Source organism: Cinclus cinclus, chromosome 3, assembly GCF_963662255.1.
Source record: "Cinclus cinclus chromosome 3, bCinCin1.1, whole genome shotgun sequence".
NCBI lineage: Eukaryota > Metazoa > Chordata > Aves > Passeriformes > Cinclidae > Cinclus > Cinclus cinclus.
The window spans coordinates 15111113-15136895 of record NC_085048.1 but is presented as its reverse complement, the minus strand read 5'-3'; the positions used below and the strand labels follow the sequence as shown (position 1 = coordinate 15136895).

General features: G+C 41.1%; 1 protein-coding gene across 2 annotated transcripts; it reads right to left on the bottom strand.

Moving 5' to 3' along the window:
* Positions 1–3910: 3910 nt before the first annotated feature.
* On the bottom strand, positions 3911–25554 carry YWHAQ (tyrosine 3-monooxygenase/tryptophan 5-monooxygenase activation protein theta). 2 transcript variants are annotated; one of them, XM_062488489.1, is made up of 6 exons: positions 25424–25554; positions 24029–24412; positions 9265–9388; positions 6691–6854; positions 6223–6318; positions 3911–5174 (listed from the first exon to the last, which is right to left on the bottom strand). In XM_062488489.1, the coding sequence occupies exons 2-6, from the start codon at positions 24320–24322 to the stop codon at positions 5115–5117; spliced, it is 738 nt and encodes a 245-aa protein (XP_062344473.1). In that variant the 5' UTR covers positions 24323–24412; positions 25424–25554; the 3' UTR covers positions 3911–5114. The 2 variants fall into 2 exon arrangements, with proteins under 2 accessions (XP_062344473.1, XP_062344474.1); XM_062488490.1 differs by having other exon boundaries at positions 24029–24327; positions 25424–25508.
* Positions 25555–25783: the final 229 nt, after the last annotated feature.

Below are 25783 nucleotides of genomic sequence, written 5' to 3'. Positions count from 1 at the left end.
GCCTGTGATGGCAGTGAGTGGGATGTGATATCTAGAGGGTCTCCTCCAGACTTATTTTAAGTGCATAAACCACAGTGTAAGTTGTCCAACTTAATTGGTTAGGCTGGCACACTTAAGGCTGTATCCTCCACAGGAACCATTCATATTATTATTTCTCAAAATTTATATTTTTTATTATTTATCAAAGCTATTGGTCTTGAACCATATTCCACAGATTGACTAGAGGAGACCATGTGCTCTTGGTACAGAATAGCATTGCGACCATCTCGTTGCTTGTACAATGGAACAGCACATGCAGAGATATAAACATCTTTCCAGCCTAGACCACACACCAGACCTCCATGTATGACATCCCTCAGTTTTAAGTAACAAAGCATCTAAAGTCCTTTCCACTCTGGAGACAGTAACAAGAGACAGCAGTGTTTGCATTCAGTACTGACAGATGGGCTCTGGTTTTCTTGTTCTCCTGCCTTACAGCAAGATGACCACTACTGAAAATGTTGTATCTTCTCCCCTCTGGGATCCTACACACACCTGGCACCTGGATGCAGACCATCCCCTCAAGTATTTTCAACGTGCAAGAGCTGAGAGCAATTTGTGCCTTTGAGCATCCCTCCATCACCACCCAGTGTGCCCAGCCCTTGCTGCAGAGCCTTAGGAGGACAGGGCAGAAAAGGAAGAGCAAAGCACAGACAGATAAAGTGGAGCAGGACAGTAACCAGAACACTAGAAACACATTTGTAGTGATTTAAGTTTCACAACAAAGTAGCTTTGAACTTGGGTGCTAAATAATTCAAGTGAGCCTAGCAAAAGTCCTAATTTTGTTTCCCATTGAGCACTACTGAAACTGTCCCAGCTGGTATAAAACTTGAGGGGACAAAATGGCATATCAAAAATTGGGTCAGCTATATTGGCTCTAGCTGCAATTCCACTGTACAAAGACTTCTTTGGTGATGTTCTGGTACTCCTTCAGAAATTCCTCTTGTTCCCCCCAGTGATGAAACTATCAATCATCTCTGAAACCACAAACCTTAACAGCAACAAGCTGGCATGAATTTCCACTTGACACAATGCTTACTGAGCACACTACTACTTACTTGAAACATTTTGGCACAGCTACATATTAACAAATATCTATACTTTGAAGTGTTCAAATATGTTTTATGTGAGTGCTTATTCTATGTTTGCATAAAACCCTGCTGAAGCCCTGGTATATGAAAATTAAAAATTATGTTCTCAAGGTCCTGTATTTAAACTGATTAATTCTAACATTAAAGGTGAATTAAGTCACCAGCCACCAAGACCTTTAAAATCATGTAGCAAGATCTTGTTCAGACCATTCAGTCTGATCAAATTATCTCCACAAATGAAGTTTAAGTAACCTGTGCATTGAAACAAATGAAATGATGAACAAAACAAAGGAAGCCTTTTGTGTCAGCCTGGATTTTTCAGAAGGGATGAGAGTGGCAAAACCTTGACTCTGCCATTTTATCATGGCCCAGATATTCTGTTGCCTCCTGCTTCACATTGACATGGTTTGTTCTGTGAACAAAAATAAGTATTTTTTTTAAACTTCACTGGGTTGATTCATGCATCCTGTGCTACAGAAGTTTCAGTATCTCTTAACACATGCACAAAATCTCTTTGGAAGCCTTGAGTTACGTGAAGAATGCTATAAGTAGTGTCGTTATTGCTATTACTGCTGAAACCAAACTATCACTCCCTGGATGCCACACCAGATTTCCCTGGAGAATGCAATTTAAGTAATTAATAGCATAGAAACATCTCTTCTCCCTCTCATTTTCCTCCTTTTAACAGGACTGTAACGACCCTCTTTTACTGTTTCCAACAAATTTACAACCGAACCGAAACACCCAGTATCTGCTCAGCAATAACATCAGCAGCCACATGTGATTTGAAGCCAAGGCCCAAAAAAAGTCCCATTCTTCTCCCTCCAAACAGATTTTACAAACTGCCCTTTTGCTTCCAAAGTAGAGGGATTTTACAATGACAACTATGACAGAAATGGGAATTTAACTAAGCAAAGAGGTTGGACAATGAAGAATTTTAATTTGCAGTAAGAAAGCTTGTAAGCCACTACTACTGGCATTTAGAGGATCTCTGCTCAGGAATTCTTACACTGATGTCAATGCAACTACAAACCACCTTTAAACTAGTTTGCATATACAGAAATACAAGTTTTAAAATATTTGATGTGATAGTTTCAGCCTATCAGGTATACTCATGACCATGTGGCAGAAGACGACAAAGAATTCCTCTAGGAAGCTGGAGTCTTTGCAGTGTAGTAGAAAATATCATGGCAATAATCCAAAACTGGTACTAACATTTCACCCTTCCTACTCAGGCATTTTATACAGCTGAAAGCTGGCCAAGCTGTAATTGCTGCAGATTTCAGCAGTCGTGTCATCTAGCCACACTCACACAAAACAGGGCAGTTCTTGTTACACAAGTCTGGGATTTCAGCTGCACAAAGGGAATCTCAAGCCTGTACTCCTCCAGTAACATCTAGGATAAATTAGACTGCCTTTCTCCTACATATGATGATTTATTGCCCAAGTTTATCTGGAAAGGAAAGACTCAGCAAAAGTCATTTAGGGAATTACAATCCATCCCTCTTCCTTTGTGGTATCATCCCAGTCCCCTACAAATTTCATTTCCTCTCTCCTCCAAAGCAATGCAAATACATGGCCAAATTTGGAAGTAACAATGAGGACAGATGCTGTTGTATTCATTATTATTAAAATTTAAAAGCTGATACTGCAGTTTCAAGACTTTTTTTTTTTTCATGTAAAACATAGATGCAATCAACAAGAGACAGCTAGAATTTGCCCAGCTTGATAAACATCAGAAAGCACATTTAATAAATTAAGCTATAATCTAGATACAAGGCCCAGCTGCTGTTCCCATAAGGAAAACTAACAACTCTCTCAACAAGGTGCAAAAGAAAAGAAACAAGAGAACAGTGTTAGCTAACAATGTAGTGCAAGCTAAGACAGCAGCCAGAAGACAGCAAAGAAAGCAAACCCTTAAAGGAGTAGATAAAGCTGACTGCTACATGTCAGTACCCAAACAGCTTTACTAGAGAATGGCAGCACTTAGGAGCTAAAACCTTTATGAAACAAATAAAGAATCAGTAAGAAATGTGTGGGTGGAGGGAAATTACAAAACCAAAACACTGATTAACAAGCATATGAGTTTATGTTGAGTCCTGCCACACAATACTTTGACAGCAATTCAAAGTGACTGCATGATGAAAATGGAATTGATACAATTTTTTTAGAGTAATGCATGTCTATTGAAGCACAGAAATAGAACAGTTTTATTGTAGGAACACTCATTGTGCACACTCAAAGAATGAATAAAAACATGGAAGGTGGAAGATACACCACCAGAAGCTTTCAAGGACTAGTAATATATATCTCCTTTTTCATAATGTGAGTTCTTACCCAGCCACAACACTAACAAGAGTTAAATATTTTCAAAAACCCACCAACATGGGAAAAGTAAGAGGTAGAGATTTAGGAAAAAAAACTCTTAAGGGATCCAGGGGGAGAAAGAAAAAAGCAGAGCAACATATTGTTACAAAAAAACCTCCAAAAACCAGTGAAAACAGTAACACTAAATGTAGTCCAAGAACAAAACAAAGCAGATTGTGATGTAGCAGCACACAAACTAATGTTCTAGAGCAGGACAAATTCCTCTGCATCACTAAACATGTAGCTGGAACATTGTAATGAGGTCCATCAGGAAAAACACAAGAGAATACAGCAGAGAATTCCAATAGATTACAAAAAATTTGCATTATTAAATGAGAATATTTGCAAGCCATGAAAGAGTATCAAGAAATTTGCTTTTTTAGTTCATTACTAAGGTGAATCCATTTCCTCTAGCCAATTTAGTTATTAAGAAGTCCACATGTCAGATAAACTATGAAAATACTAGGGTATTTTTTCAAACAAGTTCATTCAAAAGCAGACTTTTAAGAAGTATGCAATGAAGTTGAGAAAGACATTTCCAGCACAAGATACTTACTTTTTTAAGTTCAGCCCTTAAGTTATTACATGGAATTGTTACAAGTAAACAGTAGGTGGTTTATAAAATGTAATTTTATTTAATGTTACTTTGCTGTTACAGAGGGCATAACATTTTCACAAGGCTTTTTTGGGACTACAATCAATGATTAGCAACACACAATAGTGGTCCAAACTCTCTAACAATCACTGGACAAACTTGACACCTTCTCACATGTGCACAAACCTGCATGGAAAAGTACTAAATTTTATATTTGGACATGTGAACTTCAATTGGTTTTCCCATTCCAGTGTATTAAGAAATGACATGCACTTTAGTCTGCCAAAAAGCACTGCCTGTACTCCAGCAGTAACATGCTGCTTCTAATACATAGTAAAGTGAATACCAGAACTACAAAGGCAGGAGTGTAAGTGAACTTTTATTGGGAAGGGATATCAAACAGCAGCAACTGAAGATTAAGAGAAGCCCCTGTTTTTGAACACACAAGCTTCTGTATTACATGATACGGGAAGCAACTCAATTTGTGGTTTTCCAAACTTTAAATGCTCAACTTGATCTGGCCCAAAACTTCCATATTCCTACTGAAACGAATACACAGTAGCATGTGAAAGTCAATTATGGAAAGGAAACCCTGCAGAATAAGAAGGGAATGTGGAGAATCAAATGCTATGTGGAACACTCTTTAGTTGCAATTAACTACATTTTCATATCTGAATGTAATACAAAACACAGTCAACTGGCAGGAACTGGTTCAGATTTGTTTTTAAATACCAGGTACACTTTAGTCCGCTACATAAGTGTTTGGAAGTTACTCGTGTTTATATGAAATGAAGCTATTAATACTTTTCTACAGCAGTAACCGCACACCAGGAAGGCCAGGACAAACACAAATCAAGGAATGGAGTTTTCCCAAAGCTGCAGTGTGAAAAGACTATAAATTGATTTCCATACACATGGATGGGTTTTCTTTGCTATAGGAAATCCAAGTGGAGCTATAAGGAATGGAGACGTGTAAAAAGGTTTCTTGAGAAGGAAAGGGAGAATGACACCCCACGTGCAGTTTAGTTTTCTGCACCTTCTGCAGCATCACATTCTTCTCCTGCGCTGTCTGATGTCCATAACTAGAAAGAAAAGAAAAACAGTGTCAGCTTTCACAAGTGCAGCTTCAATTCCAAAAAGGGACAACTACTGACTGTAAGGAAAAGATAATGAATTAGACTTAAGGATGCCCACGAAGTACCAGTGCTCTGGCACTGCACAATTCCGGCTTCCAGTACTTGCTGGGAGAGAATTAACTGGACAGAGCTCCACATGCTCAGGGCACAAAGAGCTTTTCCTCTCAGGCAGAGAGGCAGAACAGACATATTCTCAATGGCTCCAGCTCTTGTGCTTAACAGTGAGCTGCACCATATATTCCAGGCCATTCAACAGCCTCAACAGCAGCTCCACAGGCAACTTCCATTTCAAACACAGCAGTCTGAATCCTGCAAGTGTAGATTGCCACTTTGAAGCTAAACACTTCACAATGCTAACAACAGACACTTCTACTGAAGGACTAGTGCAAAATAATAAATGTTGTTGGAATTTTAAATACAGTAATTATTCAGAGACAATATTCCCTGAAAAACTACCATAGTTGCATATTTTAATACAACTTAATTGTTCCATAAGGCACTTTCCTCAAAAAGTTTATCATTATAATAACATAAACAAACTGATTTTATTCTTAGTACATTGAAATTTCAGAGCTTTTAAATGAAAATCAGGACAACGAATAAAGCAAGCTACACTGGATATACACCAGGAAAAACTTTGCTTTGCAGTAGTCATCAAAAAAGTTTGAGTAAGATTTCCTGACAGATGTTTTAATTCCTGGTCCTATCCTATACGTTAGATTGGGCTGAATGCCCCCTTCTCCCCTCTACCATAAGGCCATCATACCAGGAAGAATGTGAGCTAACCATGTTGTTATTCCAGATTACAACGCATGAAGTTGGACATCGACTTACACAACATTCAAATTAAGTTATGGAAAGGTATCATAGGTAAACAGCCCAAGTCAGTGATGTGCTTTGCACTAGAGCAAAATAAAGGGTTTTTTTATCACAAATTCAATCTAAGCAAACACCTGGAGAACGGAACTATATAATACATAAAAAGGCAACTTACTGTTAGGTTGTCTCTAAGCAACTGCATGATGAGAGTACTGTCTTTGTAAGAGTCTTCGTTCAGTGTATCAAGTTCTGCAATTGCCTCATCAAACGCCTGGAATAATTAAACCATCTTTAGCCTTTCTGTTAACTGATCATTAAGCAAGCAGAAGCTAAACCTATCCGAAAATATAGCTTAAAAAATAAAGCAACATTAGAAATTTATGACCTGCTCTATTTGAAACAAAACCATAAAAAAGACCTAACAAAAGCTTGCCATGTTGCTTGCTGAAAATTGAAAAGTCACATTGTAAATACAGCCTGCTTGTACCCCTTCAATCCCACTAACAATAGGAGCTAGGAAACCAGAAACATTAAACAGGATCATGGCCTTTACAAACTCTAGGAAGTAATAAGTCATACAGTTTTAAGCAGAAACTCTCTTTTACTTTCCCTGTAGGCATACTGGAAAAAAAAAGCGACTTACTGTTTTTGCCAGTGTGCAGGCAAGCTCAGGATTGTTGAGAATCTCATAATAAAATACAGAGAAGTTAAGAGCTAGACCCAAGCGAATTGGATGTGTTGGCTGCATCTCCTTCTTGCTGATATCAAATGCCTCCTGATAAGCTCCCTGTGAGTTTTCTATTGTTTCTGTAAAAGAATGACAAATTGGGGTTTGTTTAGGTTTTTATTGAAGATATTCCTACCTAAATCACTCCATTAGTAGGAGACTCTACAGTGCTGCACGTAAGCCTGTTCTTAGGAAAGCACTGCACTTACTTTAATCGAAATAATGATTTTACACCCATCTTAATTACAGCTGCCACACTGACAAAACACAGGGAGCAAACTAAGCTACTACAGAGCAGAGGTATTCAAGAGATAAACACACAGAACTAGGCAAACACAACCATCCAAGACTACTTCAGTCTTCACTGGCCTTTGATCTATTAGTAGGGGGGAAAGCATTTGTGCATTACTTTTTCTACAGAACTCATACTTCATTCCTGGCACAGGATGGACATATTCATGTGAGTTGTGTGCAGAGTAAAGAAGGCCAAATTTCTGGAGAAAGTTTGGAAGGCATGTACAGCATGTTTCTGATAAACCGAAGGTTTACCTCCAAAAACTGTATATAGACAGGACAAGATAAAAAGCCCCAATGTTGTGCCTAAAATAACTGGGATAAACATCACAGAGAAAAGAGGCTACCAGGTCAGAGAGTACTTCAGGAATGCTACCTATATGGTCTATTCCAGATTCACTTCTGATAAGATAAACAAAGGGCCAAGAGCTGCCCTAAACATGCTGCAGAATAGAAGGGAGACTGCAGGAAAAGAAAGGTCACTGCCAGAGCTTAAAATACAGCTCTGGGAGGGGGCTAGCTAGTACTGGCACTGCTCTAGCAAATGCTGGTAAAAAGAGCTTGGTAAGTAAAATCCAGTAAGTACTGAAAAGAGTCAAGACAGATTTGGATTTTCCAGTATTTGCACAGTAACGAGTGCTAAAGGACTATCCATTTGTTGAGAACAGGTGAAAGAAGACAAAAGGCTAGCAAATCTAGGAGACAAATTAGCTTGTAAGCACATAAAATATATTTGAAGCTGAGAAAATAAACAGATGCTTTGAGGTAGAACATCAGAAAAGCCTGAAATCTTGAAGTTTTTAAGAAGCTATGCAGAAAAGTCTGCATGATGAGATACACATAAGCTGTAATTGCAGAGCCAAACCCAGCAGGATCTGCTAACAAGGTTACATCCATCAATCTCCCTTGCACTGTATCTCCTATCAGCATGTGTGGCATTTAACTGCAATAATTTTAGTCAACAGGAGCTGGTATTTCTGTGCTTGGACAAGACAAGATTTATAGCTGTTGCTTGAGACAAAGTATAAATAAGATGATCTTTGTGAAAGCCAAAGGCACATTTTCTCTGCTACCTTGGACTCACTGTTATTTGAATCAGATTAAGGGTTAAGAATTTCTGAATGCAACATTAATGCAAAGACTTTTACTCTGTTCTGTATGTCTTCATCTTTCAACTTGAATGCTCCTACAACCGAGGGAGACTAACAAAGCCTTTACTGAAGTGACAACCAGCCCCATCCTCCCACTGTGCACTGCAGTCGATTTCAGGGGGCCAGCACTGCCAGATCCTGCCATGCCCAACCCCAGGGGACAGCACTGCAGCATCCACATGCTCCAGCAGTCTCTCCCCTTTGTGTCACAGCATTACCGCACAACTAATTTTAGTTTGCTATGTAGAAATAGATCACCAGCTTATGCCATACCAAGAGTTTTTAACATGACAACACTATCTGGGCACCTTGCAAGACAGTTTTAGTAATTAGTTCAATACATCTGCTCAATACAGAGTTAAAATCTTCCATAGAAGAAGCTCTTGAGGTACTTACAAGTACCTATGCACCTGTTCTAACTCCTGGGAAAGGCCTACAGTCTCAGGATGCCCAGTATGAAGTGGCAGTTTCCAGGCCTTTCCTGATGGATCCAAAAGGGCAAACTAAAATGTCAGGAACAGTATTATTCCCACTAAAATCAACCATTTTAGATTACAGCTCACGCTTTTTGGCCAGAGTATCAACCTAGTAATTTTTTATTTATGTTTCTTTATAAATGCAAGAGACTATAATGAAGTCTGCTTCCCAGTGAAATGGTTAAAATTTAGAGATCAACAGGACTCTACCATGGAGTACAAAATGTTACAGATATTTGTTTACTATCCCCAACAAACTTCATTTTAGTAAAGAATTGCAAATAAGCAACATTAAATATATTACCATGCCTTCACCTACATTGTTTTCCAGAAGGTTTGAATAAGCATTATGGAGCAACTATTCAGGAATTTAGGGTAGATCATAGGAACACCAGCTAAAATTCTCTGCCACACTTAAGGTCTAGTCAGTTTTACTCTCTATCTGTATGGAAACCAGAGATTTCTGACTGAAAAACAGGTAACTCATGTGAATTTGGAGTCCGTGCATTTCATTTCCTGGCCCCTCCCTCACCCATGGACCAGAGCTGTGAAGGATCCAAGGTACTTACGTTTTCTGTCATCACCACAGGCAACCTCAGCAAGGTATCGGAAGTAGTCTCCCTTCATCTTCAGGTAGAATACCTTGCTCTCTGGATTAGTTGCATTAGCTATTAAATATTTGTCCAAGAGCTCCTGAAACAACAACAAAACACACATTGACATATTGCAACCACCACTGTAACCAAGTTCAATCTCCTTCTCTCCCAGAAGTTTGGAAGGACTCAAACGTTTGCTACAAGGCTAAATTGAGTTTTAAGGCATTTTAGACAGATGCACACTTATTTCGAGAAACTGAGTATAGGCACAAAACCAGAGACTACATTAAGGTGAACAGACCAATAGGACTGCAAGTAACAAGGAAAGGTTTACTGGTGCACAGTTTCAGCATCAAGTTTAGTTTCATGCTATGCACTTCTCATTTCAAAAACATTGCAAAAGAGTAAGCTTTTACCAAAAAAAAACCACGATGCAGAAAGTTTCAAAGGTACTTTTTTTACACCAGTTATGTTTATTACACTTGTGATAAGGAATACCCAGCCCACCTACCACAAGCAGTCAAACCCACCAAACTGCACCAGCTCTTCCCAAGGCTCTAAAGAACACCTGACTCCAGCACAGCAGGGAGGCATCCTTCATATCCACCTTGCCATTCCCAGAATGCAAAGAGCCATACAGTGCTCTCCAGCACACCCTGAGCTGCTGCAAACATCACTCCCCTTGTCCACAGCTCTCCTACCCGATAACCAGTAGGACAAGGAAAGGTTTGAAAGCCTCCACCAAGAGAAGCTAAGCCTCTCTTCAAGACTGCAAGTCATCCTAAGACAGGGGTGAAGAAAGGGGAGAAGAGGTACAGGACTTTTCTCCTAGAAAACAAGGTAGTTCAGAGAACTGACAAGCAGCACAGCAGCTTACAGCTCGACCTTGTCCCTGAATTCCGGACATTTTACTGAATTCATTACTACAACCACCCATGTTCTCCAGGGCTGACAAAAGATGCAAATGAGTTCTGATACACTCAAGGAAACCCTGCAATACCCACAGGAACTTCACAGTAGAAACGTAAGTGATAAAGATCTGCATTCACTTATTTGGAAAGTAAACAAGTCATAAAAGGAGCAGAAAAGTTTCCACAAAGTCTTCAGCTGGCTAGTTGAGATTTTTGTTACAGAAACACATATCCAAATTCATGAAGCAGCTACAAAGGAGATATTCAAGAAACTCTTAGGTTTCTACACAAAAATCCTTAGCACTTTAATTGACTACTAGAGCACTATAATCACAACAAGCTAAGTTTAGACACAAACCTACTCCCTATACATACCACCATACCATTATTACTTATTTAATCATCAATGGAAGCAGAGCAGTCCAGTTCAAAGTGCTCACTTATTACAAGTCCATTTGAAGTTTTGGTAACTATTTTAAACTGACACTTGCAGTAGGAAGCATTTTTTGCATCCAAACTGTATGTGTCCCATGGATGTAACACGCAGTGCCCAGACAAGCTCCCTCAAAGATGCCCACCAAAGCAGTAAGGAAAGTACAGAGTTACACCTGCCCTTGATACCACCCTAAAGAAAAGAGCAGGAAGGTAAGATGATACCAAGCCTGTCATACCCTTGCACTTACCAAATCAGTGACAAACATTTTTAGGAGTTTCTATAAGGATATAAAACCACTGCAAAAGCCTAGACACTGGCTATTTGGCAAAGGCTTAAGTAAGGAATCTGTGTAACAGTTTAGCACAGTCAGGTATGCGGGGATTTGAGCAAACAACACACACATCATACTGTACATATAACAGTACAGCTCACTGGTGTTATGGAAAAAGCAGCAAAACCTTAGGTCTGTTTCAAAATAAGAATTAAAAGGTAGTAGGCAGATGAGTAATACAACACCATATCCATATTGTTATTGTGTATGAATCATTCCATATTAGAATAAGTTATTCCCACTCTACAGATTTCTGCAAAGAAAAGAACTTCACAATTTGGCTTGATGTTTTCCTGCTGCTTTTCTCCTGTAACAGCCATAAAAGTGCAACACTACACAAACCAGTTTCAAAGCCCCAGAGACAACAACGTGGTAATCTCAAGTCTAACACTTGACTTTACAAGAAACTGCCCAGAATGATGAAACGTGACACATAATACACCTACAGTTTAGAAAGGTTCCATGAATCTGTAACGCTTGAAGAGTAACAACCAGCCTCTAAAAGCCATCCCATGGCTGGGACTGCATTAAGTAGCAGACATGATTTATCCATGTGCTCAGATTAACTATGCCAGAGTCTAAGGAGCACTGACCAGACAAGCAGTGAGGACACTATATGGCATTTTAAACCAGGTGTTCTGCAAAACCATATCTTTGATTCATATTTCAAATACTGAAATAAAACTTCCAAGATGTTACAACTATATCAACAAGGCATTTTTCTTTCATGCTTTCTAGAACACCGAAATTTACTGTATACTTAGCATGCAAAAAGTATTACCCATTTTATTACAAAATTCTGTATTTGGAGGCAGCTCTAGCACTACTGGAAGCAGCTCTAGCACTACAGCTCATCTGGCTTAGCTATGGCTGAAAAATACTCAACCCCTGGAATCTAGTGCACACTAAAGAATGTTGGCAGGAAAGCTTCTGCATAGTCAATTTAAGCCGAATCTGAAAGCTACATTCCCTAGAGCATCAGTGCCCATTTTTTCTTCCACCCCCCAGATGGGGTAGGCCACACATTTCTTCCAGGGATATGGAATGATTTTGCTGATCCAACCCTCAAGCAAGCAGCACTGTGGCCTGCATGTTGGTGCATCCTTAAAATGCTGCCTCCATTACGCAGATCTGACAAGCAGTGGCTCTGTCCAAACTTCTGAGAAACTTAGAGAAAAAAGTGATGCTGAGAATGAGCTGCAGTTTTTCAGACAGCAAAGAGCGGGTTATTTCCTAGGCACTTCTCAGGTGGAGAATCTGAGTAGCCCAGCAGCTCCCACTCCTAGTTCATTTTGAGGGCCTCCTAATCCTAGTAACACAAGTAAGGAAGAGACCTGTGCCTTTTCCTTCAGCTAGGGTGGAACATCCTCATTCTGGACTTTACATATTCAGTTTTGGTTTTTTAAAAGCCTTAAATGGAACAAGATCTCATTTATGAATCATGTAAGTTAGAACAGAATCCAAACAGACTTTGAGTGAAGCTAATTATTTATCAGGCCAGATGTTAATCTTTCAAATCAATAATGTATTCCGTGTACTTTGTGAGCCATTCATCTCAGGATATCATTTCTTGGAAGGCATCTTACCCTCCATCTCACAGACAAAATGTTGGTGGGGTAGTGAGAGCAGACAGCACCGTAAGCCAAATTATTTGCTTTACGCTGTTGTGAGTCTGTAACAGCCAGGAACTCATGATTTCCTGCATCTGTTCTCTCATTTTTCCTGATGTGGACTTTTTTACCTTTCCAGCAGACAGAAATTAGCCAGGAATCCTTATTTTAAACATCAGCTGATATTAAGTAAAATAACTACAGGCAGGCAAAGCAATGAAGCAGACCACAGAGAGCCTCAAGGTTTTTGTGATTTTGCCTTGGGAGAAACAAGAACTGTGAGAGGTACGATTCTGGGATGAAGCAAGGCAATACAGTAGACTGCCATCCATGCTCACATACAGTGAATGTACCCATCCCTTTTATGTATTAAAATACAGCTGCCACCATCACCTAAGAACTGCAGCTCTTCCCATCACCTTCTAAACCAAGCCTTGAAAAACCAGCAATTATGTGCTCTGCAACACAAAACATGGCTCAGAAGCTGCATGAAAGCCACACGATGCCAGAGCTGCTGATCTGCCCAGACAGAGGGTGACTCTCAGAACCAGGAGCAGTATGAAGGGGCAGGAATCAAAGCTCTATGCTCAGACCAGACCCTCTGTGTCCCACTGCAGTTGCATTACAATAGGTTTGCAGTGCCAGTCTGTGGCTGGTAGCTGCTGCTTGCCCCACACTGACTTACTATGCTCAAGTGGCATGCTGGTCCTCCTAGAGTGTGACAAGACTTCCCACTCCACTTCTTCTAAGTGTTTCTCATCCATCTCAATTTATTTCTACCTTCACACTGTGCTAACACTCTTGTCCATCCTAACAGCATCATAGTCTCATCTATGATATTCTTTTCCCCTCCCCTGGAATAGGTCTGCAGCTGCCTGAAGAAGCCATGGGGAGCAGGTTGGGAGCCTGGCAGCTAGATACTTCTTCCCCGGAAAGCTGATTTTTTTTTTCCTCTCTCCACTGGCAAACATTCCTCTACAAGCCAAATGAAAGTTACATATCAACTGCCTTTTTGGATCTTTCTCCACTCAACTCTTGTTCTTACCCAACTACCTAAGTACCCTCTCAGACCCTTTTCCCCTCTGTAAATTTAAGTAGGCTTAAGGGTTGAACACGTGGTATTCACAGACCACTGCAATTAACCTGAGCCAGAAATACTAAGTCAGTATATCTGCTCTCATCACTTTCCCATTTTTTCAGCTTTATGAAAAGCAAGCCCTGGAGGAGCATCAGCCATACCTTTACCTGAAGGTATGTTTGACACAGACAAAGCAGCTCCCTGACGACAGAGCTCCTTAATAATTATCTGTGGTGTGTGCATCCAGCCAACCTCTCCTTATAATACCCTGGCACACCTCTTCTGCAAATCATGTTTGTCCCACTCCACATATGCTGTTACCTCTTTTCAGGGCAACACCTCCTTGAAAAAGCTGACATCAAAACACAGTCCTACCACTCTCTCCCCATCTAAGCCTATTTTAAAAGGCAAGACTGACTGAGACATTAAGTTCAACCACAGTCTACACTAAATACTTTCTACACAGTTTAACTACAGGGTAGGTTCACGTGGCAGAAAAATACCACTGCTATCTGATCTATGCTGTTTTCTCTTCCCACATATCCAGCTATAAAAAATTCCCAACAGCAAAGATGAATTTAGAAAAAAACAGAACATCTTGAATACCAAACTGACCTTTTTGCTTCCTTCAGCAGTTGTGCCATTCAGAATTGGACTTCAGTAAGAGTAGCAAATATGTAAGTCTCCTCATATATTCCAATACCACTAGCTAGTGAATATATTCTTCACGCTTAACCATTCGATACCAGAGGATAAACATGAACCAGGTCAGCTCCAGAGATTATCTACTCATCACAAATAGTCTGAGGTCAATTTTCAAAGCATGCTAGAGAAACCATGTGCCTAGGTATCCACAGAAGTTCTCAATGTGGTAAACTCAAGTAAAACACATGCAAAACAATGTCACCATCACTCATACATCAACACCTATGACACGTTTGGGTCACATCACCAGCACCAAGTTATTTAATGTTATGCTATTAAAAGACTGATCTACATTATCATTTGCATTTCTCACTAAGTACAGTTAAAAAAGTCAAAGAAATCATCAGAAACAGCAATGCTCTCCAGAAGTTTGTCCTGTAAGTTAAGCTGCTACACTGTATTTAGCATGGAGGAGTGTGTCAACATTCTAAACCACACAGAATTTTCTGAATGAAGTCTATGTTAGATAAAGTTTGATTTTTTAAGTCAGACCGTTTCAGCAACATCCTTGAGCCTTAAGCCCATATATCTTACTTCAAGTTATTTAAAATAACTTACTTCAGCACCATCTCCATCTTCTGAGAATGTTATTTTAAAGGCCATTTTTAAATGTGAACATCCTAGCAGTTCGTGTGAAGTAATTGGTATTTGCAGGTTTTAGTAATTTAAAAAAACGTCCTTCACCTGGCTTAAACTCATATGACACAAAAAGCATCCAGAGAAAAAACAAAATCCTACAGTAGTAATTTTTTGACAGAAGAGCAAACTAATAAATATCAATGCTTATAATATAAAAAATATATATTCCTCCACACTGCATAATGGAAAAAGTTCAATGATATAGAAAAAAAAGACAGAAGAAACCAAGTTGAACTTCTGCTCAGCAGCTCTTAGCTGTCCAAGGGTTCTTGCATCTGCTGTCATTCCACAGAGTACAAATTTTTCACAGGTTTTACAGGAACTAGACTGAGTTTTATTGTTGTTTCCTAGATGTTTGTATTCTGAACTGACACTGAATGTTCTGTATTTTGAGCTTTAAGTGCCTTTGGGTTTTTGTTTTGTTTACTAAGGAATGCAGAAGCTCACCAGGAGCAATGTTACCTGGGTAACAGCAAGTAACTGATTACTTAATGTTGTACCACACACTAATTGGACAAATCCCACAGACCCTAAAAGTCACTTGCAAGTGAAGAAACTGTTTCAAAATAAATCTATTTTTAGACAAGGCTCCTCAAAAATAATGGACAAGCACAAAGTGCACCTCAACACTTACTTTAGCAAGTTAACTCACCACCCTGAAGCATGGATTCAACATCAGAGTCCCATCTAGATGAGCAGCTTGCATCTCACAGGAACACCATGAAGTGTGTGAGGCTACGTAAATTCAGCCAGGATTGCAGTATGTAAAATATTTGGAAAAATTATTCAGTCTCAGGTATTGTTGACAGTCCATCCAGACCCAATATGGGAAAAAAAGATTCAGAAGTAGCATAGAGAGAAATGGTTTCCACCCTAACTGCAGTCTAAAAGCAAAGCTAAAGTTGGTGAGGCAGCTCAGACCAACATAATCACCTACTATAACTTAAATGTGAATTCAAACATATCAAATATTCCAAAGTCTTTGACAGCACAGATGATTGGTGTGTGCTCAGACCTTTCAATAAGGTTCTACTCACAAATGACTGCCTGTTTTAATAGTCTAGCAGAGTGGCATTCAAGACTTCTCGACTATTTCAAGTACAATCAGTCATTCCAAAGTCCACAATATGACTCACTGAAACCTAGGTGTTTTTTAACGCTCAGCAGTTGTTTTCTTGACAGGAAAGGGAGAGTCCCCTGCTGCAACGTTAAGATCACTTTACTTTCAACAGTGTTAATTCAGCAGAACTGAGTTCTTCATCCTTCAGGATTCAAGCTCTATGCATCACCTCCTTTTGGGAGAACATTAAGTGATTTTCATACAGACCTCTCCAAACTAACAGTGTTTCAGTTATTCAGTTTATGTAGTGGGGAAAATATGTGTGCACCTTTCCAGTAATGGCATGGCCTTAAGACGACCTAACAAAGCACAGTCAAAGTAGAGACAAATGTACCTGACATGAAAATGGAGAGGGTGACCTAATTCATCTTTTCCATTAGGTTCCATGTCTTTGTCTACACAGTTTTAAAAACTGGCAGCCAATACTTGGGATTGGCCCTGAATGAATTATCTGGAATCCCACTTAAGAAATGCAGTGGAAGCCTGAGATGCAGCACGTCTGCCCACACTATTCCCACCTGGGGTAGGAATCTAGAATTTACACTCACTGCTTATACTCCTCCTCAGGTTAGAAAGCTCTGTGGTCCCCAGAGAACGATGTAAGCCAGGAACTAGAAGTACACAGAAATACAAGTTCTCCTTTCTATAGATTTTCAGACAAAATGAACAATCCAGTGAAAGTCAGAGAATTATTTAAGTTTTTATGGAAAAGCCTGAAGTTTTCCCAGTTTCTCCCCATCAAATGTAGAAATGAGTACATAAAAATAAAAAGTAATTCCTCTTTTCAAAAATGATAATTTTTTTATTAATTAATGGCTACATAACACAGCCAAAAGCTTTCAGGAAAAATTCCTTGGTATATGACATATTTATCTCAAATTGATTCTAACATTCTTCCATGACTGTGTTTTACATATTTCTAATTCCTCAAAGTACTTCCAAGTGCTCTTCTCCTCTTAGAAACACAAATTTTTGACACCACATCCTTCTCTTCAGAATCCTGGCCATCTAAAAGCTTCTTTCAGCATCCATTCGTGACATTGCATAATTTGACAGAATCAAACAAACAAACAAAAAAAACCTGAGTTTTTATTTAAAAATACTTCTATGCTCTGCAGCTACAGAAGCCCAAAGGTAAGATTAAATGACTAATTGAGGTACATCTAAACTAAAAGTGCTCAAGAGGAACAACAGCACACAGGAGTTATGTGATCTTAAGGTACATTGCCCTTAACCCAAAAAAACTTAACTTGCTTTAGTTCTTTTCTCTCTTTGGGAGCCCTTGATCAGAGGTTTGTGATCACTGAAACTCAAAATGGTAACACAACAGATGCACTTTCTTCTCATTGCATAGTGTAGCCTGGAAGAGCCTTTTGGATCATCCAACTTTACCTCAAAGGAAACCCAGCAATATATTATTTCATTCAGTCTCTTACGAGTGTGCCAGTAATTTGTTATTCCCCAAATGAGACAATCGACAACGAAGTCTAACCCTAGGTCAGAAAAACCAAAGTCAACATTTCAGATAACCTGGTTACAACATCTCACAGAAAGTGAGCCGTGACTCTTTGCTAAGGTCCTGCTACCTACTTTTATTAAAAACAACTTCTGCTTACAGGAATTTTGCAAAATTTATTCAACTTCAGAACTAAACTTCCTGAAGAAGTTTTAACTGGGACTGATGTGGCTGTCAGCCAGGTAAGAGTGTACATAGCTTATTTAGAGAAGTTATTATTAAAGCAAATGCAAATTCATCTGTTTCCAGAGCTGAACACAATTCCTACATCTGGCTAGTTCAGTGAATGGATCATATAAATTAAAGGAGAGACTCAAGAGTAATAAAGTAACAAACCTTTATCAATATTAGAAACAGGTAAATAAAACCCTTGATTACTTTAACAAATTCAGAGAAAGGTACAAGCAAAATTATAGCTAATTCAGGACTTCCAGCCCTTAGATCTTGACATCTGATGTTTTGATGGGTGCACAGACCACAAGATGTGAACCTCAACACTCATTTGCTGCCTCTTCTAAGTGCCCAGCTCATACAAACCAGGCACTGTTAGATATTCAGATATACAGGATGGAGTAGCAAATGGCAAGCTTACAAATCAGCAGTATGCACAGATGAAGTGTTTCAATGTTGGTTCTAGCTTCCTGGGATGCAGAAAGGACAAGGAGGAACTTGTGAACACCCCTCCCATAAACTTGGTGGAGCTACACTGAGTAAGTGCCATAAATGCAGTGCACTTTTAAGAATAGTTATTACTTACCTGTTAGTGACAAAATTGGCTTCAGGTTTATTGGCAGTAAGAAAGCACAACCACAAGTAACATTGAGGGACACCTGGACCCTCATTCTCAAAGCCCAAGAGCAAAAAGCTAAATATGAAAAAATAGATTAATCAAGTGTCTATTTTCACCTACCAAATTTACAAAGTCTATCCATGCACTTGTACCAGCCCTTCCTCTGCTGTTTTCTTCACCCCTTCCTCCAAAAATCAAGCATCACCCATAACTCAAACCAGAATACCAAGCTGCAGTGCCTGAACAGAAACTGGTACAATCTACTCTTACTGTGCTAAACAACCCCAACTTGTGCCATGATAAAGAAATCTAGTGTAATAACCTTCAAACTCAAGTGTGTTCTTTCCTCATAAAGCTGTCTCTCACATACAGTCCTCCGTGTTTTACTTCAAGAAGGCACCTATCACATTAGTATCCAAGGTAGTAGAAGTGCCCGTGAGACAACTGTCTAGCAGGTAAGCATGACAGTGATTTACAAACTCTGAAAAAAGCTTCACTGCATTAGCAGAACAACAGAATTTGTAGTTTTGTTGTCCAGTTCAGCCTAGTGAGCACATCCTACTTTCTCACAGCCACCAAAGCAGTAAACGTCCTCCAAGAAATTTAACAGTTCCAAACAGCATTCAGCTGTAGGGGGAGGAGGCAGCAAGCAATGACTGCATGGGATGGAAGATTCAGCTATCATCAGAATTCCCTGAACTATTTTTAGCTGGACTTGTTAACAATTCACAGTCAGTTCAAGAACCTGGGTGCATTCTAGGCTTTGTTTCCGCAAGGATCAGTCCCTTCCCAGAAATGATTAAGTTTTCTTTGCACAAGAGCGAGGATTCCACCAGCAGATTCTACTGAAGTATGACACAGAAGGTAATAAAAGGTTTATGAATAAGTCAAGTTCAGATCTAACTTTCAAGCATACTAAACTAAAAAAAATTAAACCATTAAGTTCCACAATTCTTACCACAAACATGTTGATAGTTGCTAGAAGTTGTGCTAAGAACACAATGGAAAAATTCTCTCTCTCTCCACAAATTACTTTCCACAAAAAAAGATTATTTATACCAAACTATTTATTCAATTCACATTCACTCCACGATTCTGGACTTGCCAAGAAGTAACATTCTCAACCTGACTTTCATGAAGTAGCCTTCCCTTTTAGTCAGTCACTTAAGAACAGCAGAAGATTTAACTTATAAAAGGTAATCCTTGAAACACTGTCCCAACACTGGGACAACTAACTCAAGTCCATAAGTAATATTAAATGATTAGTGTGCCTGACCTTCAAAATAAAACTGCATCCTACACAGTTCCGTCTACCAAAAGACTGCATGTAATACCCTTTTTCTGAGTTTCACCTCTACACTACACATATTTCTGTACAAACTCTGTCTGTTCCCTGACAATAGGAACACAGAGACATAGAATTCACAAGACGTGAAACTTTGGTAAATTGTCTGCGTAGCAGCATGAAGCTGATACCTACTGGATCTGACAAATTTCTTCATGTGCAATAAAAACCCCAATGATTTCACTCTCTGTAGGCCAAAGGTAGTAGTAGAGAAGAAACAAGGCTATGGTCAAAGTTACCCATCATCAGACATCAGATATTTTAGCTGACATCAGGACTCTACTTGCTACTGCCAAAAGAAAGCCAACTTCATTTCCAATGGACCTCTGAACTTGTGTTGTTGAAACAAACTGCTCTGAACATTACTTTCTAGCATGTGGGTTTTTGTTCTACTCTTTTTAAATGACTAACTTTAGAACTAGATCTACAAAATGGATCAGACAGTAAAAATACAGACAATACACACCTTGTAGCTCAAAACTATTTCACTGTAGGCACTACCAAAGGGTGGCAAAAAGAATCAACAGCCTAAGTAATGTGACTGTCCCTTCATTTCTAGAAGTTCACAATGCCCTCGGTCACTTCCAGAGAAACACACCAACATGGGCCCGACACAATGCAATGTAAAAATGTTTACAGAAGACACTGTGAAAACAGATGCTGGGAAACAACAGAAAAGCCTCAGGTATGTAACTTTTCTACACAAAATTTTAAAATAATATTTAAAAAACACTATAACATTTCATCTAGAGACACAAGAAAACCATCAAGACACAGTTGTTGCAAGTCCTAATGATTTTGCATCTTCATCAAGATTGAAACTGTGGGCAAATAGCTATGAAATCTCATCTCTCTTACTCCAAGAAGAGCTCCAACACATCAGGACCTAGAAACTGAACACATGCAAACACGTGCAAAAACCCTCAAGCTGCAAGTGGAGAGCACTTCCAGGCAAGGGCTGCTGTTTCCCCTTCCTTTACATTACTGCTCACTAAAGAACAAAGGAGCCTGAATGCAACACAAGTTATAGCTATGCAAAAGGACCAAGGCTCTCAGAAAACCCAGCAGTTTAATCCACTTCCCCAGAAAAGTTCCAACTCAAAAGTTAACTTTTTGAAAAAACTATTGTCACTGAACAGTGGAGTGTGCATATAATTAAGCCGACCTCATACTGTGCATGTACGTTCCATCTTTGTAGTTTCCCACATCATTCCACTAGTTGTATGAAAGTTGCTGCTGCATCCAACCCTTCTATATTGCCTTGTACCAGTCTTGAAATCACTCAAGAGAAAGCAACATGAAACAACATAGTGTAACTTTATCTTGAAAAAAATTAAGTTGCCAACCTGTTTCTTTATTCAAGGAGAGGAGAGTTACAAGAACGGTTTTAACTATGAGTCATAAGGGATGATTCAACATTAATTGTCTACATTACCAAAGAATTAGTCAATCAATACAAGAAGTTGAGCAAAACTTCCTAGTGTACCTTTCAAATAAAACATTTGTACAAGTTGTTTGACAGCCATACTGCTTCTCCATTAAAGAGCTACTCATCTGAAAGACCAGTCACAAAATTAACAGTTAAAAAGCATTCAGATCATGCCTACTTGCAAGATAGGCAGTTAAAGAATGACAATCACTAAAAGATTTATTTTTATGTATATATCTATATACAGATATCTCGATGTAATTTTGAATGCTTATATTCTAGTGGTGATTAAATTTAAGTTCTTTATCAAATCATGACCTGAAAAAATGCCTTACTTAACTGGCTTGGGGCATTTTTTGCAGGAAAAGTAATTACAGATTCCATGTCCCTGACATTTTAATAAGAAAATAACAGTATTTTTAATGCTAGCATAAGTATTTCTAAACGAAGATTTAGAAATATGCCATACCAGCAGTTAAAAAAAACCTTTTGAAAAAACTGTTAGTAGTATGACTAACAGCAGTCACACTCCACCCAACACACCCACCCTTGCTAAATCCAAATACTCCAGATGACAAGCAACCTTTCCATACTACTTGCCAGCAGTTGTTACAGTTTAGCTGCCTTCCTAGAATTAAAAAAGCATCTCTGAGATTCAGCTGAAGAGATCTGAAAAAGCTACAAGCCGTTACCATAGTACTAGTACAGAGAAATTATCATTCAAAGGAGGAGCCAAAACCATTTCATGGCTCAGCTTTAGGAAACCCGTCCTTTGTAATGCCTGCTCCTTGTGAATTCCAACCCCTCACACGCTGACTCATGGATCATAGGAGTGGTAGATGTTGGAGGAAAGGGAGGGAATCAGAAGAGAACTGCACATGGCCCTCAAAGGAAGATTAAAAAAGGGAAACCTTGCAGTAGTAGACAGCAAACATCTCTTTCTACCAAAGGAAGGCACATCTTTGCAGCAGGTCAGGACAGGACAGGAAAAGCATGCTCAGCTGCAGGTTTTGGTCTTCACTACTTCCTGCAGCCTTTCATGCCGGAAGGGGAGAGCTGCCAACAGGCCATTGCTGAGAACAGAGGAAGACTAGAGTGCATTAAAAGAAGTCATCTAGCACAGGAAGAGCTTGTTTTCCCTACACCAGAGGTCTGCAGTAGCACAGCTACCAGAACACCTGCTGGCCACCATCAGATGGGGTGGAGTAACTTCTACAGAGACACTGTGTGAAGTGGCTCACTGACTCTCCCTATGGAAACACAAGTTCCTTGTCAAAATGGTACAACCAGTATGAGATTTTATGCATCACCTTCTCCAAGGCACTAGATTTGGTAAAAGGACAGAGGGAGATGAAGAAGTCTGAAGAGTGAGCTTTATATGGAGGTCCCAAGAAGTTAGTTCTGAAGTGGGACACTGGGTAGAGGAGAGAAAAGTGACACAAATGCTGGCACTTCACACAGGGTTCTAGTCAAACTCTTGTCACAGGAAGTAGGAATCCTACACAAGACCCAAGATTTTCACAAAGGTGAAAGTTTCACAGTTTTAATACACCTGTAACTAGAGAAACAATTCTGCTCTTGTGGAAGGCATGGACTCTTAAATGTGCTCAGGAATTAACTGATTCATAAAGCTCATTTGAAAATAATTTTCAAGAAAAGGTAACTCACTTTGATTTAGAAAGAAAGAACAAGCCTAGGTGGCAGCATACAAGGAAGCATACAGGTATTTTCAGTACAATCCAAAGAAGCAATCCCTTGTACCTGAGCCAGAACACCTAAGAAGAAAAATCAGTAACTTCCAAACCTTTAAATTCATGTCTCCTAAACCAATCTAGGATAAATTTACCTCAAAATTGCTTATTTCTTTATAGACTTGCTTCCTCCTGTTCTCAGATTAGCAATACTAAACACCAAAAAATAAGGTAACTAAGAGTAGCAATCAACCGCTGAAGATTATCTGCAACAGAATTACTACTGCATTATGGACACACAGTGTCTTGCATGTACAATACCCTGATCATGTAGAACAGGGGCCAGCAGCCTCCACACTGCTGACACACATCTCTTGAGCTCCCACTACAGTGCACTACAGCTTTCCCATCAAAAGCATCTGAAATTCTGCTGCTTCCACAGAAATGTACTTCTGAGCTTTGACGTGTGCTTAGGGTGTCACTCCAGTCTTTACACCTTAGCTTTACATTGCTCCATAATTACTGCAAATTCATCTCAAAAACACCCTGAAAAGTCAACTTGCATCTAACAAAGCCAATCTCTACATGTCTCTTTCCCACCTTCAATACAGATGTCTAAGTTTGTAAAGTCAAATTTATGTTAAAACATTCCTCAAAATGTCGCTTGAAGTCACCTCAAGAGTATTTTTCTTCATGAGGAAGTAAACAAAACGCACATATAGTTTCAATGTTTTTAGCTGATCTAAAAAAAGGGGTTTTCATATTTTCAGCTTATCTTATGAATAGGTAAGTTTACTAACCACAGCACAGAAGCTAAATTCCCTGTATCTCTGCTACCTGGTAAAATGGTGCATATGGACCCACCCAGAAATGTACCTCACAGACACTCAAAATTGAGTATCTCAAATACCTCTACACATATAGGGCAAATACTATCGAGCAGTTGATCCTCCTCATCACAGTGACCCAAGTAAGGGTTACAGAAGTTTCTGTACTGACTTCACCTACCCCAGCACAACACTGCATGATATGCCCCATCCAAGTTCCCAGTGCTTCCCCCAGTACAGCAGCACACTTTAATACTGCATTTCTTTATCCCAAACAAAATACAAGGGAAAAAAAAAGTTCCCACTTACCAGCACCGTGGTGCAGATGGACCTGAGCTCAGACTCCACCTTCTCCCGATAGTCCTTGATAAGCTGCATCTTCTTGTCACTGGTGTCTGTCTTCTGCTCGATGCTGGAGATGACCCTCCAGGCCGAGCGTCGCCCCCCCACCACGTTCTTGTAAGCCACGGAGAGGAGATTGCGCTCCTCGTTGGACAGCTCGGCACCTTGCTCCGTTACTGCCTTCATGCAGGTGGCCATGTCATCGTAGCGCTCGGCTTGCTCAGCCAGCTTGGCTTTCTGGATCAACTCGGTCTTATCCATGGTGGCTGGCAGTGGGACAAGAGCAGTGTATAGCAGAAGCAGAAGAGGGTGGAGATGTCAGACTATCAACACGAGAATGCACCTCAAAACCTGACAGAAAGAAGACAGTAACCATGATGCCTGAACAAACACCACCCAACACGATCCTAGGGCACCCACTGCAACCTAGCTGAAAACGAGAGTTACTGTGAGCCTTGCCTTCCCTTCCATATCTCCAGTGCTTCTCCTGGAGAGACGGACTGCAACATCCCACCCTTCCATGCAAGGCTAAAGGGACTCATCCCAAGGGTCCACCCGTCGGGAAACCACGACCTAGAAACCCAGCCGGAGAAGTCACAGCGCTATCCAAGGGACGGCAGCCTGCCGCCCAAGCAGTGGAAATAAGCTCTTTTTCCATCAGAAAAAACTCATCATCCCTCTTTTCCTTCGCGCCCTACGTGAGCATATTAATATGCCCCCTAACAGAGACGCGTGGAAGTATTCCTGGTTACCACCCAGCCTGGGGCCCTCGCCCAAATCCCTGCCTTCCATGCGTTACGATCCCTGTGGGCAAGCGCCAGAGGCAGGCGGGCATGAATGCCGGGACCGGCGGGAATGCATACGTAATAAAAGCAGCAAGAACAGCTCGGCCCCGGAGAACGCGACAAGGGTTAAACCCCTCCAGGACCCGCCTCCCTGGGGGCGAGCGAGGCCGGGGCCGCGAGGCCGGGGCGGGGGCCCTGCGCGCTTCATCTCCCCGCGGCGGGGCGCGGCGGACCCGAGCTTCCCGCCTGCCCCGGCGGCCGCCGACCCGGCCCTCGGCGAGGCGGGGGGCCCCGCGCTGCCGGCCGGGAGCGTGGCGGTTCCCGGTGCACAGCAGCAGGTGCGGTCTCGGGCTCAGCGGCCGCGTCTCCTGGGAGAGCGGGGGGCGCCCGGCGGAGTCCCCGTGGCAACGGGGCGGGAAGAGGAAGCGGCGGCGGGTGCGAAATGGCGGCGCTGGCTGCACCTCCCGCTCCCCGGGGCCGCCGAACTCTCCACGCCGCGATCACAAAATGGAGGACGCGGCGGGAGGAGGCAGCGGAGCGGAGCACATCCTGCCGCCGGCCGCGGCCCCGCGCTCACCTGGGTCCGCCGGGCTGTGGGGCCGGGCCGCACCCGGTCGGTGCCGCGCTCAGGGCTGTGGCGGAGAGAAAGAGCCGCTCCCGTCTCGGCCGAGCCAGCGCTGAAGGGCGTTGGCGCGCGCACCGACCCGCTGCGCGGCCCGCGCCCACGCGGCCAATCGCGGCTCGGCCTGCGCGCCCGGCCCCGCCCCCCCGCGCACTGCCGGCCAATCGGAGAGGAGCGCGCCGCCGCGGGGGCGAGCGCGGGCAGGGCGCGAGCTCGGCTGGACCCGTGGGCTGCGGCTGGGGCCACGGGGTTTCCTCCAATGAGATCCAGGGTGGGGTGACGTCACTGTCGCTATGGGGACGCCGCTACACCCCC